The sequence below is a fragment of the Mus caroli genome, chromosome 19 (genome assembly GCF_900094665.2).
Source record: "Mus caroli chromosome 19, CAROLI_EIJ_v1.1, whole genome shotgun sequence".
Classification (NCBI taxonomy): domain Eukaryota; kingdom Metazoa; phylum Chordata; class Mammalia; order Rodentia; family Muridae; genus Mus; species Mus caroli.
The window spans coordinates 26329414-26346185 of record NC_034588.1 but is presented as its reverse complement, the minus strand read 5'-3'; the positions used below and the strand labels follow the sequence as shown (position 1 = coordinate 26346185).

The window sequence follows — 16772 nt, the reverse complement described above, 5'->3', positions numbered from 1 at the left end:
GTCCCAGAAGCTGTCTGCCTCTGTGGTCCTCACTCTAACCTGTAGACTAAGTTCCGAAGAATCATTTTTAAAGAGATCTTTTCGTCAAGTCTTTAGCCGGAGGAAGCTGAAGTCCCTGCAGTAATCAAAAAAAAGTAATTTTTATTTTTAAAATTAGCATTCAATTATATGGTTGTGGTTCTATAGAGGAACCAAACCAATAGAATGACTTTATGTTGAAAAGGTATTTATTGGATTGGCTTACAGAGTTCCATCAGGGTGGTCCAACAATGGCGGTCTTTACATTGGAGAGCTGAGACCACAATGCCAGATGCCTCAGCAGCCCAGTCTGGCACTGAAGGCTTAGAGGATTCCTAGAGAGGCACTGGTCTTCATTCCAAACTCGTCTATACTGGAAGCTTGAAGAAGTGGGGTTCTGATATCAGGAAAGGAATTTAGCAGCAGCAGCAGCAGCAGCGTAAATGAATGCACAAACAAGGTAGAAGAACTGGTCAGAGAGAAGGTCCTAGATGCCAAGAGGCTCCCAGGACCCCACAGGGATGACATTAGCTGAAATACTCCACAAAGGGGAAGGAGAACCTGTTGAGACCATATCCAGATATTAGACATGGCCCCCTGGTTGAGGGATTGAGCCACCCACCCATCTGCAAAATTTTAACCCAGAATTGCTCCTGTCTGAAGGGACAAAGAGTGGACAGAGACAGAAGGAAAGGCCATCCAGAGACTGCCCCACCTGGGGATCCATCTCACACACAGACACCAAACCCAGGCACTATTGCTGATGCCAAGAAATGCTTGCTAATAAGAACCTGATACAGCTGTCTCCTGAGAGGCTCTGCCAGAGCCTGACCAATACAGATGTGGATGCTCACAGCCGAGTAGCCGACTATTGGACGGAGCACAGGGACGCCAATGGAGGGGTTAGGGGAAGGACTGAAGGAGCTGAAGGGACCTTATCTGGCATCAATGGGAGGGGAGGCCCTTGGTCCTATGAAGGCTTGATGCCCCAGTGTAGAGGAATGCTAGGGCAGTGAGGTGGGTTTGGGTAGATGGGTAGGGGAACACCCTCATAGAAGCAGGGTAAGGGGGGATGGGATAGGAGGTTTGCAGAGAGGAAGCCAGGAAAGGGGATAATATTTGAAATGTAAACAAATAAAATATCCAATTAAAAAAATAAAAATAGATTTTTAAAAAAAGAGTGAACTTTAGTAATCACACAACAGAATTTATACCAGGCAGGTTTTAGACTTCCTTTGTCAAAGCAATTAATCTAAATTCCTTTACCTTAGCCTCAGGCAGACTCTTCGGACAATGGGAAAAAGCAGCCACGTTCTTCACCAAAATATTACCCAAAATATCTCTAGGCTGCAAAAATATCTAAAATTCTACTCCTCTGAAACCTCTTGAGTTAGGTCCCTGCCTTTCAAAACCCACCCAGGAACACTGTCTTCCATGCTTCTGGTAATAGGGCCCATTAAGTCACACCCAAAGCATTCCACCACTTTACAAAGTCCCCAGATCCACATCACTCAAACAAGAACATGGTCAGGCCTATCACAGCCATACCATTGGTTCCTGATACCAACTTCTGACTTAGTTAGGGTTTTACTGATGTGAAGAGACATCATGACTAAGGCAACTCTTATAAGGACAACATTTAATTGGAGCTGGCTTACAGGTTCATTATCATCAAGGTGGGAGCATGGCAGCATCCAGGCAGGTATGGTGCAGGAGGAGCTGAGAGTTCTACATCTTCATCTGAAGGCTGCTAGAAGACTGGTTCCCAAGTGGTTAGGAGAAGGGTCTCATTGCCCACCCCGATAGTGATAGACTTCCTCCAACAATCCACACAGGGTCTCACTATGTAGCCCTGGCTGGCCTGGAACTTACTAAGCAGACCAGGTTGGCCTCAAACTCATTGAGATCGGCCCGTCTCTGACTCTCCAGTGTTGGGATTAAAGGCATGCACCACCACCATGCACTGGTTGATCTTTTTTAGGTTTTTTTTGAGAAACCATGTTGATGTCCACATTGGCCGTGTCCATTTATATGACCACTTACAATGACTAAGGATTCCTCCTTCCCCACGTCCTTGGCAGTGTTCACACACTGGCAGTGTTTTGGTGACATTAGCCATTCTTGACAGGGATAAGACAGTATCTCGGTGTAGTTTTACTCAGCATTTCCCTAATGGCTAACGATGTTGACCACCTTTAAAAACTATTGCCTACTTTGTTTCTTCTCTTGAGACCTGTCTATTCAGGTCATTAGCATATTCATTGATTCAATATATTTTTTTGTGTTGCTTAATCATGACAGTTTGTGTGTCTTGAATATTTTACTATCGGATATACACTTAGCAAAGATTCCCTTCAATTGTGTATGCTGTCTTTTCACTATGCTGCTAGTCTTGTTTGCTATGTAGGGTTTTTTTTGTTTTAATTTCCCAATTCCAGACTCTTGGGGTATTCGCTGTGCTACCATAACTCATTTGCCTAAGCCTGCATTTTGTTGTGTTTTCTCTGGCAGTTGCAGTGACTAAGGTTTTACAGTTAGGTCCTTGTTCCATTTTGATTTGGAATTTGTGCAGAGTGAGAGATATGGCTCATTCTTCTGTGTACCAATGCCAGTTTCCCCAGCACCCATTGTTGAAAGAGGTGTGTTCCCCCTGCTCTGGTGATTTTTCTCCTTTGTTATAAGCAGTGCTTAGAGCTGTGGGGGTTTATTTCTGGGTTCTTTTCTCTGTCCCGTGGTGCACACGTCTGGCTCCGTGTTGGGTCCCTGCTCTCTTTGTCACTATTGCTCTGTAGTATAACTTGAGACTAGGCACCATGCTATCCAACAGTGTTCTCTTAGCTTTGTGTTTCCATATGAATGTCAGGAGTTTTCTTCTAAGCTCTTTGAGTAATGTTTTTGAGATCTTGAAGGTAATTGCATTGAATATGTGATTACTTTTGATACTGTACCCACCTTCACAATATTCTGTCAATCCAGCAGCAGAGAAGACATTTCCACCATCTAGTGTCTTCTTCAATTCCCATTTCTGTGTCTTAAATATTTTATTACAGAGATCTTTAATCCTGTTCATTAGATTTATTCATGGATATCATTATTTTTGTGAAGCTATTATGAATAGATATTTTTCATTTCTTTCTCAGCCAGCTTATTGCTGGTACATAGAAAAGCTACTGCCCTGTGTATTATGGTATTAAATAATGCAACTTTGCCTGAAAGCATTTATCAGATTCTAGACTTTTCTTGTAGAAACCAGACATTCTTCTAAGTATAGTATAATGCCATAAGCAAATAGAGACTATTTACTTTTTATTCCTTTCTATTTGTATCTTTTTATTTTCTTCGCTAGTACTGTTAACAGAGCCAAGAAGACTCAGCTAAATAGGCTTTGGGCCCTAGAGGAGAGCCTACCACTGTTTCTTTGCTAAATGAGCATAGCATTAAAATAACTTCTAATAACTTATTGCTATGTGCATAAATCAGTACATCTCTCTGACCTCATAAGAGAAGTTTCCTCTTTCTATAGATGACAGTTAACACAGAAATCCTCAACTGGTCAATACATACTGAATAAAAAAAAAGTATTCTCCCAACACAACAGGGAAAATGCACATCCGAACTCATGGTGCTTATCAACACATACACAAGACTTGCACACATACACAAGCCAGATAGAATCCTAGCATGGAGGTGGGCATGGTATTGCCACTACAAGCTGAGGAGTTATTAGCCCTTGATAGCTGTTGAAAGACGAAGAACTTTAATGATGCAGCCCTGGTAGGTTTACCACACTCCAGGGCAGGCCCCACTCCCAAGGGTAGTTGGCCAATACAACCTGGACTTGGGAGAAGAATAAGGGGGTGAGGATGGTAAAAGAGACTTAAGGATGTATTTGATCAAACTATACTGTATATAATTATCAAATAATAGAACATTTTAAATCACAATATAGGGTCTGGAGAGGTGGCTCAGTGGTTAAGACTACTTGCTGCCCATACAGAGAATCTAGGTTCAATACCTAGTTCCCATATGTTGCCACAAAACTATAACTCCAGTTCTAGAGGATATGACACTTCCTTCTAGACCCTGGGATCACAGGGACATATGGTGCATTGTATGCACACACACACACACCTATACCTATATAGGTAAATATACTTAAAATACCTTAAAAAGCACAATAAGTGGATAAAAAGTGACAAAATCCAACTTCTTTGATAAAAGCCCTGAAGAAACCTGAAACAGAGTGATCATGCCTTAATATGAAAGGCGATATATCCCTATTTACACTGAATAGTGGAAAACTGATAGCATGTCCTCTAAAATCATAAATACGACAAGGGCATCAGTTCCTACCCTTATCTAAGATTAAATGCTTAAGCAGAGTAAGAAAGCAAGAGCTAGAATAAAACGATAGCAAAAGGAATAGAAATAGAAAGACCAGTGTACAGATTCCATGATCCAATATCCTAAAGATCCAAAGACTGCAGCAGGAGAACCTTATTTCTGATAAACAATTCAGACCTATGTACAAATTCTATGATCCAGGCAAGAATGCAACAGAAAGTTCTCAAAACATAAAATGTAAATGGTCAAACGTACACTGGAAGAAAAGATTCAACACCTTAAGTCATAAGGGTAATGCAATCCAAAACTATAGGTACCCCAACACTGAGATATACCACCATCCAGCAAAAAGTTATAAGCACCACCATTCACTTAAGTTTATGAAACAGCTTCATCTATATATACAAGTGTGATGGTCTGGGTGATTACACAAAGGAAGATAAGTTATAATACGATTACAGCAACCTTCCAATCTTGTGAGAACATGCTAAAGGTCCAATAATGTAGTTACTATGACAATACATGGAGCACACAGTCCACCCCAGGTTTTGGGTGGGGGGTGGCGCCTCAGATGTAGAAATGTAGGTATTTCCTCATCTCTATTACGTAATAAAATTGTTTAGTTAAAACTTAAATATTTACCAGAAGTTACAACTGTAAAAAAATTTCATTTTCAGGAGGAAAATTAGGACTGTTAAGACGGCACTTTGCTAGAGTAAATTTTGCAGTGCTACCAGCAGTATATATATAAATATCACAATTTTTTTTCTAAAGGAGTGGTTCTCAACCTGTGGGTTGCGGCTCCTCTGGGAGAGGAATAACCATCTCACAGGGGTCTCCTACGACCGTCGGAAAGCACAGATGTCTACAGTGTTATTCATAGCAGCAGAAAAATTAGTTATGAAGTAGCCATGAAAGTCATTTTATGGCTGAAGGTCACCAAAACATGAGGAACTGTATGAAAGGGTCCCAGCATTAGGAAGGCTGAGAACTGCTGTTCTAAAACCAAGTACCCACAATAGTATGGGATTATCTAATGATTATAGAATATCATCATCTGATATTTACATAATTATAAAATTCTGAAAAAAGTTTAATTTCTAATAAATATTAGCTTGAAGAAACATCTGATACCTGCTTCTCATGTGGCACTAAGCTCTAACTATGGGAATAACTTCTTTATGTGTACCATTCAAACCAAAACTAAAAAGATTATGAACTCTCAATGAGAAGTCTTTTCACAACTTTGAATTTTACAGTTAGACTGTCATCTCATTCTACAATCTTAATATGCATGCAAGATTCTTTAAAAGTAAAGTTCAAATATTTTTAAAAGCCTAACAAAATGTAGTTTATATTACAATTTTTAAAAATAAGTAAAATGTTAGTCTTTTATGAAAATGTTAAATTTTAGTACAAAAATCTCAGATCAATTGTATTATATGATACACTACTTTTATCCTAGATGCTGTAGCGCTCTCTCTCTCTCTCTCTCTCTCTCTCTCTCTCTCTCACACACACACACACACACACACACACACACTTCCTTGAGAAGATCTGAGAAATTACATAAAAATAAATCTGACTTCCATTAAATACATATTAGATTTAAAAAAAAAAAACAAAATCCACTAGTCTCACCACCATAGATGGTTTCTATATATGTTACCTACTAAAATCCTCAAAGGATGTGAGAGGCTTGTCCCTTCAGCACAACCAAAACTCTTTAAGTCCAAGTTAAAAAACAGAACACACCACTGAAAACAGAATTTTTAAACAAATTACCAAATATTTAAAATCTTGTATAAATAACACACAAAAATCTTGTTTTATTTTTGACATGACATTGTCTAAGAGGGAGCAGCGCGAAGGATGATAACAATTATTTATACTTTGAAAAGATGTACGCTCTCTCTTCTCGTCTCGAGATGTGCATTACACGCCTGCTGGTATTCTTGAATGAACAGCATATGCCCACCACCCTTCCCTTCCCATCTGTCTGGGAGACTCTGATCAAAGGACATTTCTCTTATAGCTGTAATGGCAAACCTGGAGACCCCTCACAGTCTTTGACCATGTTCCAACCCAGTAAGCATCTTAAAGAGCTTGTACATTTTTACAAATTATGTATGGCTTATGCTTCAATTTAATGTATAATGACAAGTCTCAGGGATTGAAACATCTCATTGGCAGTTAACAGTTCAAGGGAGGGAAGTATTTCTGGCATTCTTAATCTCAAAAATATAAAAGGATGCTATTCATTATAGTCATAGAAAAAGTTGGAGACAGTTCTATTTAAAAACACATTTACCATAAACACAAGGAAAACAAATAAGAAAATAGATTGTGCTGTGTCTTTGTAAGATTGTCCCATTTCAAAATTCTTTAGGGTCAGGAAGATTTCCTATACAAGTAAAACTAGACTTTTGTTCCTTTTGCTTTGAAAAATATTTACAGTGGCATGGAACTACAGGCCCTGACAGAGCAGCAAAGATGAGCAAGAAAGAAAAGGTATTTAATTTTCTGAGCATTTTAATTTGTATCATGAAGTTATTATAGATCACCCATGGAAAAATTAGAAAACATTAACAAACATCAGCCCTCATGTAAATCACACAAGAGGCCAAAGTATTATACACTCCACGTAGTAAAAACTGTACATGTATGTTCTGTGTATTTCCTACACTGCAAAATTTACATTATAATTTTTTCCATTTCTCAAAAAAGCTGAGTTGAAAACTGTCTATTTTCTTCTTCTGCCAGAGGAGATGCAGACTCTGTGGTGAGCTCCATGCATCAGCCCACAAGCATGCTGCCAGACTTGAGCAGTGGTTTTTACAGATGGTGTAGAAACAAACGCACGGCGTTTCCAAAGCTTTGAGCAGACGGCGTCACATTTTCTTCTGCCTAGCTAGCATCATGATAAGGATGTGTAGACACAAGTCCACGGCCATGAGGCTACAGAGCTTTGTTCTGGTTCTGGAAGTCGGCTTGGTCTCTGAGGGAAGGCCATCTCTTTCACGCAGCTATACTGTCCCGGATTTGATCCACCCGAAGGGAGAGGTCCCTGAAAGAGGGACGCTGGCTCACATTGTTGTTCCAGCACTCTGTCATGATCACATAAATCTGTACAGTGAAAAAGTGAAACCAAAGTGAGAGTGACCCAAAGTACCACGCTTGTTAGAGGATGATATGAATTTGGAAATCTTAATTTACGTAGGCCAATAATAATGCTACGGTTATGCCTCGAAACAGAAATCTGTGTATGTTTTCAATGAAACAGAAAGAAAATGGATAATTACTGTGGATTAAAAAAATTGTTGGATCAGGGAGATGGCTCAGTAGACAAACAGGACCGCACACAGAGCCTGGTAATGAGAGTCAGTCCCTGGGACCATGCAAGGAGCCAGCAAAACAGCACTAGTCTCTAATTCCAGCACTCCAGACACGAGAGGCAGTCATGAGGACCAACCAGCCTGGTGGGCTTAGCGCAGCAGCAGAAACAACAGAGTCTGTTTCAGCAAGGCAGAAGGCAAGAACCAACCCTGGAAGGTTTCCCTCTGATCCCAATGTGCACTGTGGTATGTATGCCTGTAGTCACACCTCCCCTCCCAACCCCGCCCCGCCCCACCCCGCCCCGCCCCCCAATACCAAGACACCCACACCAAGACACACACACTCAAAATATTCACACAAACCATACATACATACATAGACGGACCCACACATACACACACACCTTTTTCTTACACATGCATACAGAGACACACACACACTCTCGCACACATATCATACAGACACACAAAAGAATGAATGAATGACTTTAAAGCTTGTTACCTCATCTGGGCATCCTTCTGGCCTTGGCAATCTTCCGTTGCTCTTCAATAGCTCTATCAAATGGAACACAATCATTTGCCCTTGTTTATCATTGCCGATCATTCGCATAAATTCCTGAAACAGAAACCCGTTTTAAATGACTTGCTAAATAATTATTACACTAACAAAACAAATGCAAATTAGGATAAAATAGATATAAGAATTTTTATATTATGTTGGTAACATTTCATTAAATATATAATGTGAATAGAGAATTATTCAGCCCTCTCAGTGCCGTGAATACATAGCCTGATGCAGCTCTTCTTCTCACTAACAAGTACACTCTTCTTCTAACATGATAGCCACAAACCAAAGTATTTATTTATGTATAAAAATGGTAAATGGTTATCCAGAAATATGCAACTTTATGTCAGAATGGTACTGGATAACTAAAATCATACTTGCAGTAAGTACAGATAAAGTGAGATATTATGAAACGATGTAATAATTAACAGGACTTCACAAGAAGCTACAAAGCTCAGTTACTAAAACAATAGGTACTTCTTTGTAAAGTTTCATTTTTATATATAAGTCTGAAAGAAAATGTTACAATATTAAAATGGTTATCTATGAGTAATTTCATTAAAATAATTTTTATTTTTTTTCATACTTCCCTATATTGAAAGAAATATATATATATATATACTTCCAAAAGTTTATTTTAGGTTGTATAATGCTTCCTACAGTAGACGGGCACACTCAATGTAACTTCGATGCCAGGCCTGGGCCCTGGCAGCACTGGAATGACGGGCTCTGTAAGGGATAACACCAGACTCCCTGTGGGTTCCACTTCCTGGGAGAGCGAGCTGCTGTACAGGAAGCAGAATGCTGGCTCTCCTGGCTCTCAGCCGAAGCCTTGCCTTGTGATGGGTTTTTGCAGTTAGTTCTCTTTCTGCTTCTCTGCCATGTTGTAAAGATCCCAAAGGGTCCTTGGTTTGATAATGGGGTTTCAATCTCCACAACTGCGAGCTTTTCTTTATGAATTTACTCAATAGCATGTATTTTGTTACAGTCACAGAGACAATGGACAAGAGAATACACTGAATTTAGTTGTTTGTAGTTATTTTGTTGGGTATTATTGAATATTGTCCCCAAATAAATAATAACAGGGTTCTAAACTAGGTCCTAAACACGTTACTCATCTTTGGATAATGCCTTTCGTGTGCTTAAAACAAAAGTTAAACAGCAGGAGGGGGCTCGGGGAGCTACGCTACTAAGGAGCACACTGACCACGGGTGGACTTTTACTCTTCTCGATGTATGTGAAAAGTTCGTATAGAACCACTCCAAAGCTCCACACATCTGAGGCCACAGAAAACTTGCTCTCCGTCAAGGATTCAGGTGCGTACCTGCAATATTGCAATCATTTAGAAGAGTTATTTCATGGAGTGACACATGGAGGGGGGAACAAAGGGGACAGAAGGCCTGTGATCTGCTCCACAGACCTTTCCCATCTGGCCTTTGCTCCGCTGTTCTCCCCAGTGATGAACGACAGCTATGAATCTAACACACGCTGACAGTGGGTCCTCCTAACAAATCAGAAAGCCTGGCCCCGAGACCGTCTGACACACAAAAACCTAAACACATTGTTTTTCTGTTGTTGGCACACCAGGTGTTAAATGATAAGTTTTTCTAGGACCTGAAATGCGAGATGCTCTTAAGTTGTTCTTTTAAAGAAATCCAGATTAAAAATAGGTGGAGGAAATAAGTTTCTAGCCAGAAATGTAACTTGAAGCCTTGAGAATCAGAAGGGGAGGGGCTGAAGAGATGGCTCAGGGCTTAAGAGCACTGGCTGCTCTTCCAGAAGTCCTGAGTTCAATTCCTGAAACCTACATGGTGGTTCACAACCATCTATAACCATAGTCCTATGGGGTCTGCTGCCCTCTTCTGGTGTGTAAATGTACATACAGACAAACACCTATACACATAAGGTTCATAAATAAATCTAAAAAAAAGATCAGAAAGGGAGTGATTATGGAAGAGAACACGGAAAATACAAAGCCACAGGAAAGTGGTATCCCAGTCAGAGGTGGGCAGTGGACCATGAGTTTTGTAGTTCCATAACATGTCATTATTATAGAAATAGCTACAGAGACCTGTTGGACTGGCTAGACAGAAAACATGAACAAGCCTTAGAGGCACGTCACTCTCTGTGAGTTCAAGACCAGTCAAGTTCTAGGACAGTCAGGACTACACAGAAACCTTGGCTCCAGTGTGTGTGTGTGTGTGTATCACATTTATTTAATCTTTAACCTAGGTCTTCAAAACCTAATTTAAGTTTTACTTGCACAAGTCCTTCCCTAAGTAGTCAAGCTCACGAATCGGCTGCTTATTACACATCTAGACTTACAGTTGTACTACACAAACAGGCAACCAGTATGGAATCTGTGTACTTAGCTTTTTTGTTTGTTTGTTTTTTGTTTTTTCGAGACAGCGTTTCTCTGTGTAGCCCTGGTTGTTCTGGAACTCACTCTGTAGACCAGGCTGGCCTTGAACTCAGAAATGCGCCTGCCTCTGCCTCCCAAGGGCTGGGACTAAAGGTGTGCGTCACGCCTTTAATAGCTTTTTATTCTATTAGCAAAATGTAATCTCCTTAAGACAATGCTATTATCCTATATCCTAAAGTGCTTTTGTCCCTACTTTCAAAAAGCTGGACAGGTTTTTCTATGTACCCAGCTTGACTCAAATTCCAGCCTTAGCCTCTCAAGTACTGAGATTACAGCCATCCTGTTCTTATGTTTTTGTTTTCTAGTTTTAGGGTTTTTATTTTGCTTTGTTTTTAGTTTTGTTTTGTTTTTAGCAAAGCACTCTTTGTAATTAATTTCTTGGTTACATACTGCCAACCCCCGGGTACATTCATTACATAATGCTCTTTTACTCAGACAAAGACAAATCAAGTCAGGAAAAGACTTTTCTCTGTGGGTCTTAAGAGGAAGATTTTTTCCCTCCTTTTTTTGTTAGTATTTAGGGAACTTGTATATTTTGTCTCTTTGAAATGCTCTTGCTTAAAAGCCACTGTCAGTTTTATGATCCAGAAACATATGTAGCAATTACCGAGGAACTGTGTCTTTTGGAAATCATCAAAGAAGGCAATGCCCCTTTCTTCTGGTTTCTTGGGGAGGGGAGGAACCCAAGTTGGCCAGAGCCTCTTTCCAAGTGCTAGCCCATGTCACAGTATGGTGAGACCAGTACCGGGCACAGGGAGTCACACGGTCGGTCACCAAGGGGATTTAGGATGAACTATGTGTGACAAGCAGTGCGGTTAAGTCCTTTCACTGGAGGAATAATGCTGTGTAGTAAACTTGTATGCAGTGGGCTGTTTCTGCCTGAGTACAGAAAAATGTAAGATTTCTTTCCATCTCAGAGATCTCTTCTGACACGGGGATTGTTTACGTCAACAGTACACACGTACTTAATCCTTATTCAACAATAGGTCCTTTCTGTCTCCTGCTTTCATAGATGGGTTTTGAGTTGAGAGAATGGGTTGGCCTTAATTGTATTTCTGCCAACATTTCTTTTCTCTCTTCTAAATGTAGTTTCCTGTAGTTCTATCATTTAATCCCTCCCTCTCATGCTACCATGTTTCCTATAGATTTTGCCCATGCTTCTACTGAAGTCTCCTAAACACACAGTCCATTCTCTTGGCTCTAATATATCTCTTGTTTCCACATTAAATACCTGCAGGTAAACAGAACTCCATCTTCCCAAATCCTGCTGAGTGTTTGGCTTTGATTATACAATAAATGGAATCACAATCTATACACAAGAAAGGATTCTCATGAATTTTTAAAGATAGTTTACGTTTTTTTTGTATTTATGTGTACATGTGTTTATTTGCACATGTCTCGTGGAGGTCAGAAGACAACCCACGAGTTTATGTTTTCTTCCACCATGCAGATCCTGAGGAACCTAACTCAGGCCTGCTGCTGAGCCTCTGGTTGGCCCAGGAATTATTTTTAACTCTCTCACTGGTGTGTGTAATAAGCCACCATGTCTTTTCAGAATGGTCTCCTAGCTTACTCTCTCCATCATTACAGTCCTAGGCCACAGCCTATGACTACTGCAGAGTAACCCAATATGCACAAAGACTGCCCAAATGACGTCTGTAGTAAGAACAGCTCGAGCCTTCCCTGTAGGGTGAAATTCTGCTTCAACATTTTTCTTTTTTTCTTTTTAAAGATTTATTTTATGTACATGAGTACAATGTCTCTGTCTTTAGACCCACCAGAAGAGGGTATCAGATCCCATTACAGATGGTTGTGAGCTATCATGTGGTTGCTGGGAATTGAACTCAGAACCTCTGGAAGAGCACTAAGTGCTCTTAACCCCTGAGCCATCATCTCTCCAGCCCCAACATTTTTTTTTTTCAATACTGAAGTAGAAGCACTTTTCCTCAAGCTCTTAGTACCAACCCCGAAAATGTGCTGGAACACGCCAACAGATGAAAGAGAAACAGCATCTTGAATAATTAAAGTATTAAGGAAGACAAAGATTTTTAAATAAAATTAAGCTTTAAAAAAAAAAAACCATGACTAACTTCTATGGTTAAAAACTGCATGTGATTTCTTTCATATCTTAATTTTGTTTGCTAGAATTTGACTGTGTTCTCTCCAAAATTCAGGTGTTGAAACTTAATGGTCAATGTAGTATAGGAAGGGGGCTCCTTAGAGAAAGAGGCTACGGGGATTGTAGCTGGAGAATCAGAGTCAGGAACTCCAGAACAGGCTGCGTGGCGCCTGCCCTTCCACCTTCCTCCATGGAAGAACACGATGATGTGGAAAGACTCGATGAACAATGTGTCTTACTCATGTTCATATTAACCGCCCGCCCTCGGGACTTACGTCTCCACATACTCAGGAAGCCAGGTGCCAAAGCTTATATTGTTTGGTGATTTTTACCATGACCAAAAGAAAACTAAGGCATGCATTTAAACGTCAGGAAAGAGCATCACACAGGACGGGCTCTGCAGCATGTCTCACTGGCTTCATGACGACTACAGAAGCACATATTCTCTGTGCGATTCTGGATTGCTGATGCTAGGAACCACTCACTGGACCTTCTGTGTGCTCCTACCAGCATGTCTGCATTTGCTGTTGTGTCGGTGCACATGATGGGGATGCGGGTACAGAGCACGTGTGCCCATGGAGGTCAGAAGACAACCGTGAAGATCCGGGTCTCTCCTTCCACTTTCTACATGGATCTGGGGATTAACTCAAGTCAATACAGCAAGCACCTTTATAGGTGAGCCACTTCACTGGCCTACTACTGCTAGTTTTTCAAAATAATATTTCACTGGCAGGTATGACTCTGTGGGTAAGGTGATCATTGTAAAAGGTATGAGTTCGGATCCCCAGCTCATGTAAAAAGCCAGGGAGAGCAGCCTATAACCCAAGCACAGAGGGACAAGAAAACAGGCAGATCTGGGTACTTGCTGGCAAAAAAGGCAAGTTCTGTGTTTAGTCTTATCTCAAAAACTAAAGCAGAAAGATGAATAGAAAATAAAACCTAGCCAGGCATGGTGGCGCACGCCTTTAATCCCAGCAGAGGCAGGCAGATTTCTGAGTTCAAGGCCAGTCTGGTCTACAAAGTGAGTTCCAGGACAGCCAGGGCTACACAAAGAAACCCTGTCTCGGAAAAAAAAAAAAAGAAAAGAAAACCTGATGCTAACTTTGAGTTTCCACATAACACACACACACACACACACACACACTTGAACAAAAGATAGTTCTTGGCCAGGAAGAAAACTGAGCCAAGACTTTCTCTGTTAGAAAGTAAGTCTTTTGGGGGTCAGGTGGGGTAAATAAGGTACGGTGTTGCAGATGGGTTACAGGATGGCTATTCTAAACAACAATAATTTTTTTAAAGGCAAAGAACCCTTAATCTTTTAAACTTGATCTGTTTAATTATATATAATAAAAGGTATTATTAAAACATTGTACTTTATTTGAAATGAGTGACAATCTGTTTTTCCAAGTTCTGAATAGATCAGTTCGAATAAAGTATCACTACAATAGTTCAATAGAGACATTTTAATTAACTCAAAACTATTTTGTTTTTTCTTCCCAGAAATGAAGAGAAAAGAGTAACTACAGATTAGCTACTAAATCCATTTCTGACAGTCAAGTTGGTTTTATTCTTTGTTTTCAATACTAGTGAGAAAAAAATACATTTTCAGTTAAGAGTAGATAATTTTAGTACTGACTCATTGTATATGTTTTAGTTGTCCAGGAATTATAAAAATGTATTTTGTTGTAGCCAATCTTCCATCTATTGAAATACAGTTTTCTCTGTATTTCCACTTATAAAGATGTAAAATGAACAAAGTATGTCTGTTGCCATGACTACTGATGCACTCACCTAAACCAGTGCTTCTCATCCTTCCTAATGTGTGATCCTTAAGAACAGTTCCTCACGGTGTGGTGACCCCAACCATAACATTATTTCCACTGCTACTTCATAACTGTAATTTTGCTACTATAATAGTAGTAATAGTTACTACTAGTAACTATATATATATATATATATATATATATATATATATATATATATAGCAATGAATACTAATGAATAGTAATGTAATATCTGTGTTTTCTGATGGTCTTAGGTGACCCCTGTGAAAGGGTCGTTTGACCTTCCTCTAGAAGTTACTACCTACAGGCTGAGAACTGCCGACCTAAATACTTGATTGAAAATGTCTACAATAAACTTTTTAAACAGCTATCCAAATCTGTGCCTTATTCACATGGCATTGGACTGCTGTATTTAAATAACTTGAGTAACTTAAATATAAAGTATTTGTATTTTAATAATCCACCGGGAAGAAAAACTTTGTGGTCACAGGGAAATCCAGTTCAAATATTCTGATTTCAAAAGGCCTAGATGATTAGAATTTTTCCAAGTACCAAATGTAATTTTTAAAGCCCAATTTGGGGTGAAAAAGGAAGTACAAATAAAAGCGTAAGAAGTAAAGGAATAATATAAAATTTCTATGAGATAGAATATCATAATTTATGTTTTCTAATGGGTACAACATCTCCACACACGTTTTAGTAACAGTGATGCAGACTTCTGTAAATGTGCTTAACTAAGCTGCCTCCCTGTAACAAGCCAGGCCTCAGACTCCCTTAAAACACTTGAAAATTATCACAGCGCCCCTAAAGCTTTTGTTTCAATGGGTTGTATCTAATGATATGTGCCATTTTAGATCTTTATATTAAAATATAAAAACATCTTATTTCTTTAAAAACATATTATGTGTTGACATAAATTAAATATTTGCAAGTTTCTTTAATGACTGGTTTGATTAAAAAATGCCTTGTAGTCTTGAAAAATTCTGTTAGATCCTTATAAAAATGAAAGCTGACAGGCAAATAGTCATAGTATCTCTATGAAATATTTTGCTTTCAAAATAGGATACCAGGGACTCCACACAGACCTGCTTTCTAGACCAGAATCAGATGCTGTCTGAAATAAGAGCTCAGCATGATAAAGCCTTTCATTGCTCACCTTACACAGTGTCTACTGAACAACACCTCCAGGTTATTACATCATGCACAGAGTTTCTCACCAGACCTCTGCACATTTCCTGTTTTTCTTTTAAAAGTGTCTTTAGTCTCTTCCCAAGGAAGGCATAATCAGATCCTGGTCTTTTGTGAGGAAAGGGAAAGTTTAGAGGAAAGCAGAGCTGATCTACCCTGAGCTGAGCTAACCCCCAGCCCTGCCTACATTCTCAAGGCCTCCCACCCTTTGGGACGGACACATTCAAGTCAGGGCAGGGCTCAGTCTCTTTCTAGGTCTACTACTCACCACGCCTAGTCTGCTGCCATTCACTCCATCTCCCTTGCAAGGACTTAGTGAGGGGCTGCTTTCTTGGCGGTTAGTGTGTTCGTCTTCTGTATATTCTAGATACTAATTCTCTGTCAGATGCACAGCTAGCCACGATTCTCTCCTACTCTGGAGGGTGCTTTTAACTTGATTGTTTCCTTGTCCACACAGAAGACAAGGAAAATAATTTTAACTTCATGAAGTCCCACTTGTCAATTGTTGGCCTTGTTTCCTGAGTAAGGAGAGTCCTCCTGAGAAAGCACTCACCTATATACACCTGTATCTTACAGTGATGTGAATCATCACGTCTCTAAAGTAGAGGGGAAAGGGACCTCTTCCTTTAAAACACAGTTATAATGCCGATAAACTTACGTGGAAACACTTATTCTAAATATTTTAACCAAAATTCTTTCAGAATAGTTTACTATAACAAAGATGAGCTGTAAGTTTAGAGCCTTAAATAAACATAACCCAGAAATATGGATGACCCGTGAAGTTAGCGCTAGCAAACTGATATTTTTAAAATAACTGGAAAAATTTAGACAATACTTATAAATTGACAGTTGTATTCTTTGTATTACTTTTTCTAAATTTTAAACACCATCCTTTGATTCAAACAATACTGCTTAATAGTATTACTTCAGCAGAGAAATAAGCCAGAAATTCTATTGGAATGGTATATAAAACAAAAAGTAGTTCATTGTGGCATTC

At 39.5% G+C, this 16772-nt stretch overlaps 1 protein-coding gene across 1 annotated transcript in view; it reads right to left on the bottom strand.

Annotated features, from left to right (window-relative positions):
* Positions 1–6172: 6172 nt before the first annotated feature.
* The window catches only part of Jak2 (Janus kinase 2), a 62449-nt gene continuing 51849 nt past the window's right edge, over positions 6173–16772 (bottom strand). Inside the window, exons 23-25 of the mRNA XM_021151607.2 lie at positions 9469–9586; positions 8200–8313; positions 6173–7488 (exon numbers count right to left, since the gene is read on the bottom strand). Coding sequence (XP_021007266.1) covers positions 7381–7488; positions 8200–8313; positions 9469–9586 — 340 coding nt within the window. The 3' untranslated portion in view covers positions 6173–7380. The remainder of the gene's footprint in view (positions 7489–8199; positions 8314–9468; positions 9587–16772) is intronic.